The sequence below is a fragment of the Cupressus sempervirens genome, chromosome 9 (assembly GCF_028749045.1).
Source record: "Cupressus sempervirens isolate cs-2001-9-10 chromosome 9, ASM2874904v1, whole genome shotgun sequence".
Taxonomy (NCBI): Eukaryota; Viridiplantae; Streptophyta; class Pinopsida; order Cupressales; family Cupressaceae; genus Cupressus; species Cupressus sempervirens.
The window spans coordinates 168,923,391-168,935,503 of NC_143126.1; the positions used below are offsets into that span (position 1 = coordinate 168,923,391).

The 12,113-nt window shown below is 36.1% G+C and overlaps 1 protein-coding gene across 3 annotated transcripts; it reads right to left on the reverse strand.

Annotated features, from left to right (window-relative positions):
- Positions 1–3,819: 3,819 nt before the first annotated feature.
- On the reverse strand, positions 3,820–11,852 carry LOC149538040 (uncharacterized). Of its 3 annotated transcripts, none has more exons than XM_089799438.1 (8): positions 11,381–11,852; positions 11,138–11,299; positions 8,082–9,090; positions 6,289–6,396; positions 5,835–5,900; positions 5,443–5,508; positions 4,909–5,286; positions 3,820–4,346 (listed from the first exon to the last, which is right to left on the reverse strand). In XM_089799438.1, the coding sequence occupies exons 2-8, from the start codon at positions 11,266–11,268 to the stop codon at positions 4,092–4,094; spliced, it is 2,013 nt and encodes a 670-aa protein (XP_089655564.1). In that variant the 5' UTR covers positions 11,269–11,299; positions 11,381–11,852; the 3' UTR covers positions 3,820–4,091. The 3 variants fall into 3 exon arrangements, with proteins under 3 accessions (XP_089655564.1, XP_089655565.1, XP_089655566.1); XM_089799439.1 differs by having other exon boundaries at positions 11,415–11,768; XM_089799440.1 differs by having other exon boundaries at positions 6,289–6,390; positions 11,138–11,852.
- Between the last annotated feature and the right edge of the window lie 261 nt (positions 11,853–12,113).

Here is a 12,113-nt window from a genome sequence, read left to right on the forward strand (position 1 = left end):
ATCACAGTAATTGTATACCACGTTAAAAAACTGTGAAATATGGCCTAAGTTTAAAAAATAGAATGACCGTAAATTTGGATATCACATCAAGCTTGATTAGTTGAAGTAAAACAGACATTAAATTGGTCTTCCCGACGTGTCTAGTGGTGGAAACTTTTCTAATTTTCACGATAGACCTTTTACTGAATATGATTAAGAAAACATCTCATTGTGGCATGTCCTCCTTTACTCGTACACGGAAAGCTGAGACACTGAAATTATCTAAAAGTGCCTCCACTAAGGGCAACACTCCCCCAAATTTTACACTTCATATTAGACTATCAATCAATCACTCGGGTGGACAGCATTTGAAAAGAGAAAAGTACCACAATGTTTGTCAAACCATTAATTGATTGCTGACACAAATTGAAAAGCATTCTATAAGTAGCAAGAAAGTCTTTCAATTATGAGCTGCGAATCTAGTTTAGTTTTGAAAACAAGATAGAATAGGACTTGCAGTGGGCACTTTATTCTGTAAAGGTCTGCCAATGAACAGTGATTTCAATTACAGCAAAGACCAAGAGGGACACAGTATAAATCAATTTGGAAGTCTTGTGGAACATGAACAATGGGGATAAGATGTAGACTTCTGAAGCTGATTGCTCAAGTACAAGGACAGGTATGGTTTCTCTAGAGAATAGATTAACAGCTAAGGGAGATGATTATACAAGCATCAAAAGTTATGTGATAAGACTTTTTTGTCTGAATTTAATGATTAACTTAAAAATCACAATACTACTTATTCTGATTTTCAATTTTACTATTAAATTTAAATAAGAGATCTTGTTATAGATCTGTTGCTGTCTACATAGACATTCCATAGCTAAACTATTCTTTAATATATAATTGTTAATTTATCCAGTAAAATGGTTATTTATATGTAACTGTTGGAGTTGAATTTGATATTGTTTTTTATGTTTCTATTGTATTAACGATGTATACAATTTTAATTATTTATGAACTAATGATCAATTTTTGTGAAATAATGAATTAAAGACTTTTTATTTCTTTTATAATTCACAATACTAGCATATTTCTATATGGGTCTACAATAGCTTATAGTAATATGAGATTATCTTGTACTCCTTGTCGGAGGTACCTAATTATGCTACAAACAAGGTGTATATATTTTATCTTCTATGGGATTTGAACTCATGACTCATTTTTTTGTGAGTAGTTTCTAACATGATTTCTTAAAAGGAGTCAGTATTAATCTCATTGTTGTCCTTGCAGGTGTTGGTAGTAGTGTAAATTTATAAAGGATTAGTTTTAAAAAATATTCAATAATATCAATACATCAGTTTGATACCCCCAATTGTTGGTATAATATCAATCATCTTTAAAATTCTATTATGTCAATACTTGTCACGTGTTGAGGAGTAATAATCACGGAAATATTACAAATGTAATCTAAAATGCATGAAATCAACTCAGCCAAAATCAGGGGAACCATTGTCAATGAGAATGTATCACCATTTGGAACACCATGTTCCTCTAGAAGACAATTGTGTTATTATTAAGGTGCACAATAGACATACTCTTGGCTTGAGATTTCCTTTAGGTTGATTGCAAGTATGTTCTGATTACTTGTATATGAAGTAAAACATATATAAATTTTGCAACAAAGAGCCAAATCAAAAAAGAAAATTGTATTTAAATATTTCAGTATATCATGAAACATGAATCAAAGTTAAAAAAAAATTAGAACTTTGAAAAAACTTTAAAACCAAATAAACATTCTTTAAAATAATCTCACCAAATCTTTGTTTTAATGTTCATTTGAAAAAACTTATTTTTGAACTGCAATTTGAACCACCAATGATTTCTCATTGTGATATATGATTGCATTTCCTTGAATACTTTTAATAAAATTATATTTTCTTATTTCCTTTTAAACTATCTCAACTACTCATTCATAAATTTGTACCACCATTACATTGACTTTCAATTATTATTGAATTATTTGACGTTTAAACTTGCTATCCCTGCCTGTTGCAAAGAAGAGAAGGCTGATTTTTATTTTTCTGGATATAGTGTAGTGTTAAACTATGACTTTCGATGACATTGGATGAGGAATTTTTAAAATATTGTTAAGTAGAACTATGGGCAGTGAGTTGCTAAGTTTATTTCTCAACAAATGAAACAAGTAATTATTCCTAAACCTAAAGTCTAATTGTTGGTTGCAGGAAGAAAAGAGAAAGTTAATATAAAAGATGAAAATGTAAGGAAGTAAAAGAGGTAAAGAAAATATTGATACTTTAGGATGATCTATGTGTAAAATTAAATTGAGGTATGATATTTCAAAATTTAACTATATGAAGAATTTATATTTGATCATTTTTACATCATAGAAGATGGAAAATTAATATAATAAAAAACAATAGAAAAGGAGCATCATCAACACGCCTATCTCAATAATTCTGAATTTATCAAAATTGCAAGCTATATCAAATAGAGTCTCAGTCCCATCAATCAAATAGTCAAAAGGCTATTGAGAATGAACAAAATAGATAATCATTATTAGGGTTTGACACGTAAAGCAGGCCTGTAGATTATACAAATTTTATTATTAAATGGAGGATTCTAAAGTTTCTAGACTCGTCATATTCCTCCAGAGCCTTCGGTACGATATTATTGGAAAGAGGGCAGACTCTGATGAAAAGCATCTGCTGGGGTACGTGTATTCTTGAGTATCGTAGCTGTATTCGTGGTTTCTTTGGTGCCCTGTTCGTTCCAACTTCAAAGGAGCAATTTTTCAAACATAGCCATATCAAACTTCGAGGCAACATGGACGGTGGATCTTCTGTCGTGCATTCAATGGTCAGATCCTCCAAATGAAGATAGTGAAGACCACCTGTATAAAGTATTTCAAGACTTTGTCGATTGTCTCCAGTGAGCTGAAGGTGAGACATATTGTTGGGTACAGTGCTTAAAAAGGTAGGCTCCCATTTGTGGGTACCTGTGTGCACCTTCTTGTACAAAGACTCTGATGGAAAGCATTTAGCAAACAAAGGTTCAACTTCCCGTTGTAGAAGGCTGTAGAACATTCTAGATTTAATTTTTCTCCAATTTTGTTACCAAAAAATTAATTTTACCCCTGCTAAAATTACTTTTGACCGATGAAAAATTAGAATTTGATGAAAGAAAATTAATTTTAAAATAAATTGATTTCTAAGCTTTAGAAACCTATTGATCTTGATGGCAAAAATTAATAGTGACCACCAATGGAAACATTAGTTCCCTGCCTATAGATAGGCAGGTACTAACAAGCAAACAAATTATTGACTTGTAAAATCTCATCTTATTTTTTGTGGTGTGATTTCATTGTCCCGTTCACTTGTTTGAAGAGTGTACATTATTTATATGGTAATATATGGCACTACTTAAAAAGATTCACTCTCAAAATCAGATTATAAAATGATACTTTAAATCTGGGGTGGAACCCACGTGATAGATTGAAAATGTTAGTACAATATACTACATAAAATTAGAGTGCCTTTTCTCCTCCTGATTTTTCCATGGGGATGAAGATAAAAATGTGGTCAGTAACCCTTTAGAGAATGATTACCAATACAACAATAGATTCTTTGCCCTTTAAAGTTCATCTAAAAGGATAGCCCAAAGACATAATATTACATCATTTTAGAAGACCATGATATGAGCTTAACCAATATGTGAAGCCCATATCGTGGTCCTCCATGGTCATACAAGGATTACGGTACCAATCGCTGCATATATTTGAGCAAAGCAAAAAAAGACAAGCCGTCGAAAATATTACAATGAGCTAAATACAAATCTTTGATTCAATCAAAAATCAATCTGTTGGACATATATATGGTATCCCCTGCTTAATTGACATATGTTACAAATAATTGTAGCTCTAGATATTCTGAATTCACCTTTAAATTTGGTATCTAATCTTGGAACCAACCAAAGACAACACCCGCTATAACGATACATACAGCTGAAATTGATATCGAGAACGCACTTTTGTAAGGTGTAATGTAATCGTTTTGCACAGCTAAATAACCAATTTGGTACTCTTGATTATCTCATTTGCAACTATTGACTTGTTGCTGCTGTTGATGAGTTGGGTGTCGCTGCTGCTGTTGATGATTTGGGTGTTGCTGCTGTTGATGAGTTGGGTGTTGCTGCTGCTGTTGATGAGTTGGGTGTTGCTGCTGCTGTTGATGATTTGGGTGTTGCTGATACTGCTTCAGCAGTTGAAGGTGTGGGTACTGCTGCTGATGCCGAAGTTGCTGTTGCTGTAGCATAGCCATGGAGTTGTAAAGATCCATATTCATGGACTGCACAAAAGCAAAGACCATAAACAACTTTTAGGCATGTATTCACAATAGAATTAAAGACCAAGTCCAAATGATCAATGTGATTATGGTTTAATGGTCCAGATCACATAGCAATAGATTAAGCTGCAAGTAAATATGCACCCATCTGCAACTGAAAGGTTCTTTTCTATCTATCTATCTATCCGTCTATCTATATGTATAGAGGCCTTGCTTTACAAAATTCATAATTGAATTGAAAATAGGCGGTAACTATCAGAATGTACCCAAATGCACTTGAGAACTTATAACCGAATCATATTTTAATCCTAAAATTATTGATAATGAGAACTTATAACCGAATCAAATTTGAATCCTAAAGTTGTTGATAATGAGAAAGCTGTATGCCCATCCTGTATACTATAACTCAACAAAACATACAAGATGGCTTAAAGGGCATACAAGTGATGAGCCAAGATGATTTGATTGGTATGCAGGAAACCCAAAGAGACAATTTGATTAAGCATCAAATAATAGAAGTGATCAACCAGAATGATTTGATTAGTGTGCATGCTAAAACACAAACCTGACGTTGGCAAGCCATGAACGCACTATAGGGATCTACAATTGCAGAATTTTGGAATCGATCATTAGCTTCAGGGGCAGAAGGGAATCCAGCTGCTGCTAGATTGGGCTGAATAAAAGTTGCTGGGTGAACTGAGACTGGAACAGCATGAGTGCCTGTTCCAGTGAGAGGTTGGCCCATTGGTACCATAGCAGCTCGCCCTGCAGCTGCAACCGAATTCATGTCCATCATCCCCATTCCCATTCCAAGGCCAACACCCGCCATTCCCATGCCTAGTCCCATAGGACTTAAAGATGCCAACAGAGACATTTGCAGCTGCTGCATTCCCAAGGGCATCATCATGGGAGGAATGTTCATTCCATTTCTGAGACACATCATCTACATCATATCATAACATGGCATTGACAAATAGTAAGTTCATAGAATGTCCAATATGTACTTCTCCTTAGACTCAATCCCGTATCTGAAAATCCAACAAAACAAAATGTCTGAGGCCCTAAGAAAAAATGCAAGAAAAGATCTCTTTATGACGACCTGCAATTGTGCTTGGAGATGCTTCAAGTACTCTATTGCCTCGTCCAGCATTGAAGCTTTGTCAGTCTAAACAATAACATGTATGTCATGCATCAGAGCTAGCAGTTGGATGGTCTCCATTATAAACATCACTACTATCTATCCTGTAATATCCCTCTTGAGAAAATTTGTTTATCAAAATGTAATCCTCCAAAATGTTGAAAAATCTAAGAACTTTACATTAGAGTGCAAGGAATTTTAGGATGAACTTGATACCTAAAGCTATTTTTAGCATGCAGGTTAGCTCTACCTCTAAAAATAAGCAGGGAGGGAGAAGTTAAGGGTGTCTAAAATGGTAAAATCAATTTTTAATAGCATGCCACAAATTACTCAGGGTGTCAGGATTATGATACCTTGCTAGAGTTGGGTATTAATTTCTGCAAAGCCTTCATTCTTTCATTAATCCTGTCTCGACGCCTCTGCATGACTCAAAAGAAAAGATCTCACATAAATAAAGCTTAAAATATAGAATTTCAATGTTTTCAAATGGCCGTTATATCTTATTTGTGCTCAAACAGTTTGTTAGCAAAATAGCTATTCAGCACGCTTAATCATATTGGTATCAAACAAATTACTTTGATGGATGGATCCATAAAACTGCAAATCCTAGTGTTAGGTATGAACACCATAAATATTTTTGTGATTAAGCCTTCTTATTTATCATTACATATTATTGGAACAATTTGTATATTTACCAAGAGGTGTTCATTGTTCAACTTGAGTTAAAACTCCTATTTGATTCAAAAATTCAACTAGCAATTCACAAAATTAACAAAAAATGTTTATCCCAACAAAAAAAAAATTTACCCTTTCAGATTGATTATGCACAGCTGCAGCTCTACTCCTTTTCCCAGAGCTGGAGCGTCTGCTAGCTTGTGGTTTCTTTGCTTCAGTAGGGTGATCATCATCCTGTTCCTGGAGTATAAAATAATTAAATATAGAAACGAACCATTGGACTATAAGAAGATATCATATTTCCAACAAAGACTTCAACTCAACATGGATTGCTGCTACCACATTTAGACTTGTAATAACATACCATAAACATGAACATAGCTTTCCAAAAATGGCAAACGTTGCTGACATTGATAATCAACAATCTATCAAACAGAAAATTTATGGTTGGAAGTATTGGAACATGACAAACAAATTGCTTTATTATATCCATTATGTACATCTTAAAATTATACTATTGCACTCATTTATGATATTGCTTAGAGCCATTTGTTTAGGGATTTGTCTTTTTTCTATGTTTGAGCTGCCAGCACTCAACTAATAAAGTTAAGCTGTAGAGAAAACGTAATAAGCGTCTGCCCTGCAAATTTTAAAATCCTACTAGTCTCATGGTCATGTAAGAATAGCAGTCAAGGATTTGCCCTCACATGTTGAGCGTACGGTAGAAAGATATAGAGAATAAGTCCCACTGATTGTTAAATGGAGGGTATGTATTCTTGACATTTTCTTGTCTCATTGATTGTTTATTGACCTTTCATTGGTACCTTGTAGCTTCTTCCTCTCTTTCAGATGGAAAGAAAAAAACATGTCATGTAGCTGTTGATCTCCAGGCGAGAAGTTAGAATACTTGGTTTGCAAAGAGACTCGTTGGCTGTAAAGGTCCAGTGCCATAAGAGATACGGTCAAGTTTAAACCTGAGCCACTAAATTAGAATGTGCACTCCTCTTCTAGTTTACGGCCAATCACTCAAGCATGTTATTGTAAAACATAAAAAGAAATATTTGGAATGTGTATCCTCCAAAAAAATGGAAAAAAAAACTAAAACAACTTTATAAGTAATATAAGCCATGTCTTTGTAGCAATCTAAGTCACAGGATATGTTGAATTTCATCCATGAGATTCAAATTTTGGCAAATTTTTACCCTTCCTGAGCTTCACCGGAATTTTATGATATTTAATGTAATACTGTTATTTAGTTAAATTATTTAGCAATGTTAAAATATTTTGACAATTTAGTGGATATATTGCTAATATTTTAAAATACTTAAATATATATAACTTGAATTTAATGTCCTTTTTTTTTTCCAAATTTTTACCCTTATTGAGTTTCATTCAAATTTTATGATCCATGAACTCGAGTTTGAATTCAAACCTTGTGACTTAGGTGGTAATCAAGCAGCCCATGAAGTCCTTGAACTTGTTGCACGGTCAACTGTGTCCGATGATTAAAGGTTTGTTGACTTTTATTTAGATTCAGAGTAATTTGCTTATGTTCAGTAAGGAAAAAAATGATTTAATGGTGACCAAGGATGAGCAATAAACAGTGAATAGTGCTGTTGGAGAAATATCTTATCTCTCAAGATGCCATTTGTAAGTGCTTCAGTGATACTTGTTTGCATTTAGTGCATTTGAATTGAAAGAGACCATCTCTTAAGATTAACACAGAGTAGCCAGGTACACTGGTACACAATTCATTAGCTGCTTGTTGAATCACCAGACCTCATATTGGACAATCTTATTATCCGGGCTTAAAGCAATGCCTATTTTTTACATTTGTACATACATGGAATTCTCAGTTATCCTCATTTATACAACTCACATGCAAATTTAATATAGTAGCTGGATGTAAAATATATAATACTGACCTCACTTTGGCAGCCTGAATCTTCTTCTCCTCTTGATTTCCTCTTCCATCTGGTACTGCAAGGCTCTTTCCCAACCTTTTCTGTCATGCTATTGTCAGGGGATCCCTGGGAGGTCGAAATCAAGGTAAGCTCCATAGCATCACAGTTCAAATCTGAGGCAGTTATTTCTTTGCCAACAGTAGCACTAGTCCCAGTCTGGTCTTCAACAGCTTTGGCAATCACAGAATCATAATCAGAAGTGATAGTAGTAGCAGCAGTAGTTGCAGAGGGTGTGGCCTTGCAAGGACTCGTGCTACTGTTCGTGTTTGGAGGAAGAGGGGCACAGTTTTTGGAGGTTAATGTGTTCCCATGAACACTCAAGGCAGGATGGGAGTCTTCAGAATTAGTGCCATTACCATGATCACCTCCTCCAGTGGATTCCACAATACTGAGATTTGAGAGCTTCCCCTCAGCTTCCCCCCCATACTGCCTTACTCTCTGTATGTTGGTAGGACCACTGGCACTGCTGAGGGCTTGTAAATGGGCCTTCATAGTCAATGCTGGCTTCGAGAAGTGGGAGAAGTTGATGGAGGCATCCCTGGGGGATTGCTGATGTACACCACTTGGGATACTTGGAGACATGATATTTGTTGGACTCGAGCCCTGAGATTTTGCGGGGATAGAGGGAACAAAAGCAGGAACCAATGCATCATGGCTAGTTTTTTCATTGGGAGGATATTGAAACCAGGATGTCATATCCTCGTCTATGGGAAGCACATTCGACACTGGAGCATCAATAGATCGGGCCACAATGGCATCCAAAGTTCCCTCCACTTCTAATTTCTCATTGCCTTGTGATCTCCTGGTGAGGACAGCAGGCTGATCATTAGCCCAGGGATAACCTTGAGGCACACCAAAAGAGGAAGAAGAGAACTTTTGCAGATGCCTATTGGGTGCTCTGTTTCCCAGTTCTTGCATCGCCAAATGACCATCTTTCCAAGTCAGCTCTGCAACATGGTCATAGTCCGGCCTACACAACCAACAAATTTCAGCCATCCAGCATGAGTTGCAAAATCTAAGAACCAACTCACACAGGCTACACAGCTAATATTGTTGAGGAGCTCAGCCCCAACCTATTGAAAACAGATGATAGCATACACAGAGTTCATAAAGAATGCTGTAATTTAAATGGAGCAGAGATGATGACCTATCAAGCATGCAGCTGAAAATCCATACACGTTAACTACTCACACAAGTGTTCTGAATCATAAAAGGGATTTTTTAAGGGTAACCTGCATGTTGCATTAGAAGTAAAGGACGGAAGGCACTCTATGTTTACTCTTAAGAGGTTACAATTATATATTGCAATAATATAGTATATTACATTTAGGATTGAAGAAAGGAGAACCAATTTCTAAATTGATTACTAAAACATAACACAATTGCAAATATCAAGGATTGGCCCTTCCTTCTTGACAGTTGCTCTCATACCAATGATTGTCATACCTTTGTCCTAAAATAAGTTTTGCACACAGAATCAAATTGCTATAAACTTCAAAATTAATGTAACAACTCAAATACACATCTCAAATCACTATAACATCTATATTTGCACAAATATCACCCTCCACAACAATGAAATTAATGCAACAACAAAATTGTCCCAGAATAGTCGTCCTTTGAAATTGAAATTGAAACAGCTCAGTGATAAAAATAGAATTTCATCAAAAACAACCTACAAAAGACTATATAACCGTGTACAACTCCACCATGAATCTCAACAGTTCTCTTGTACCACATATCATAAACACGAGTCTTCCCTATAACTGTAATTGCTCAGAAAGAGACCTACTAAATATTTAGTGGTGCAACAAGAAATACAACAAATCTCAAAGATGGGCCATCTTTCTAATTCATTTTCTGTCACAACGAGCATGCAGTCATCTAGTGCTCTATAACCTCTAGATATTAGCACAAAAGCAACACTACCAAAAACATAAAAAAGGATGCAACAGCACAACTACGAAACTCGGAGATTTGTCCCCTATTTTGAGCACTTTCTTCTGCGCCAATTGATACACACACCTCTTCCCTATGACTAAATTCGTATAAAATCTAATCTGCAAGTAACATGGCGTCCAATAACATGGTATTGCAAAAGCATGGAACAAAGTTAAGCGATTGGCACAGCAGTAACCCACAAAAACATGACTACTGGATAAACAGCAACATACATTTCCAGTTGCCTACTGAGTTCAATCCCGCGGTCAAAGGCAAAGATTTTCACGAGGAGGACGATATACACCAAATCGGTGTCTCTTGATGGTCACCAATAAAACTAAATTTATTTTTGAAGTGGGGAAGAGTAAAGCATAGCAGCAACAACAAGGGATACTGGAGCTGAGAAGGGAGGGTATTTAAAGTGATTTCATTTGAGCATTGTAATTCCCATGCTCTTATGTTTAAAAGCTGAAGTTAACCCAATTAATGCAAACAATAAAGAGTGTTGGAGTCAAACCCCACTCCGGACTCCAAAGAGGAGCAGCTTCACAATAGATACTCCGGCAGCAAATGGAAGCTCCTCCTTTGAACCAACCTACAACAAAACTCCAGACCGCAAAGAGAAGCGTATGCCCTCCCTAAAGAGAAGCGTATACCGTTGGCAGGGAAAAAAAACTAAGGTGGATTGTTTTGCAGGACTGTAAACTTTGTCATTTTTACCTCTAAATTATCTATCCTGTTTAACTAGCATACCTCTCTCCGTACCACAACCAACTTAGATACATGCTATTGATTTTCTAGTCTTCAGGGTATGAGGAATTTATTTGCAATGATGTTTTGGCGCAATCTAGTCAAGGGAAAACATATCTGTATTAAAAATCTGCATACCCACATGAACAATTATGGGAAAAAATACATACACTTGATAAGCACTACATGCCTATCTACCCCAGACAGTGCTAAGTATAAGAATAAAGCACCCAAGTAACAGATGGGAGGTCTAAGGTTCGAGTCCTATGAGGCCTATTAGACAAGAACATTCATAAAATACATGATGAATTCAAGTGAAAACTTACACAGCATAATGGAACTGGTCTACCATCTCGTTGCGCTCGTCATGGTCCCATGTCCTGGACTTATTTACATAAAACATGCTGTTGCTGCTATTATTTACCTCACCGCCCCAGCAGGGTACTCTCTGGGTCATGGCACACACCCTTGCTCTTCCTAATATTCTTCTGCAACCAAATCATTCTTCCTTTTCACATCCAGCATTCAGACTTACCACAAAATTCAATAAAAACATTGACCATTCTTACCAAACCAACAACAAATGTGTGAGAATATATATACATTGAATGCCACTCGTATTCATTTCCGTACTTTGGGAACTTATTGAGAAGTTCAAGGTTCAAATCCCAGTCTTCAAAGCAGAGACTGATATGTGGGTACTATCGTCCCGAATAGGTATATCGATAAATAGAAAAAACAGAAGTCAGTCCTCACAATTTTCTTTGGACCTCTCAAAGATTTTGCTGAGGTATGACCTGCATCATTCGGTCATATCACCTGCAGAAACCTTTCCGTGAACCCCACTAATCCTGAATCCCCTTCTTCTGATTCCCCAATTCTTCCTCCAACCAAGAGGCATATATTTCTTCTTGTGGGTGAGGAAAATCAGATTTTACAGTTTACATGCATGCACGTGAGGAATGAAGAAGTGCGAGAGGCAGAAAAATGATTGGAATGGAAAAATCTCAGTCCCCACGCAATTTACTTTGGAAATGTATTAAAGAGGAGCCACATGTGTGGCTGTTAAGTAATGTCTGTTGCTGGACCAAATCAAATCCGCATTTACTAGGTTGCCACGACCGCCTCCCGGGGGAATGGGATTCGAACCCGAGACTTGTTCACGCCCACATGAAATTCAATCAAAACAGCGAACCGATAAAGGATCGTACAAGTAATGAAATATCTGACTATATGTGATTTGTCTCTCTGCCAACTTACTGACACCGACAACATTCAAAGCTTCATTTTACTTTGCTCCAG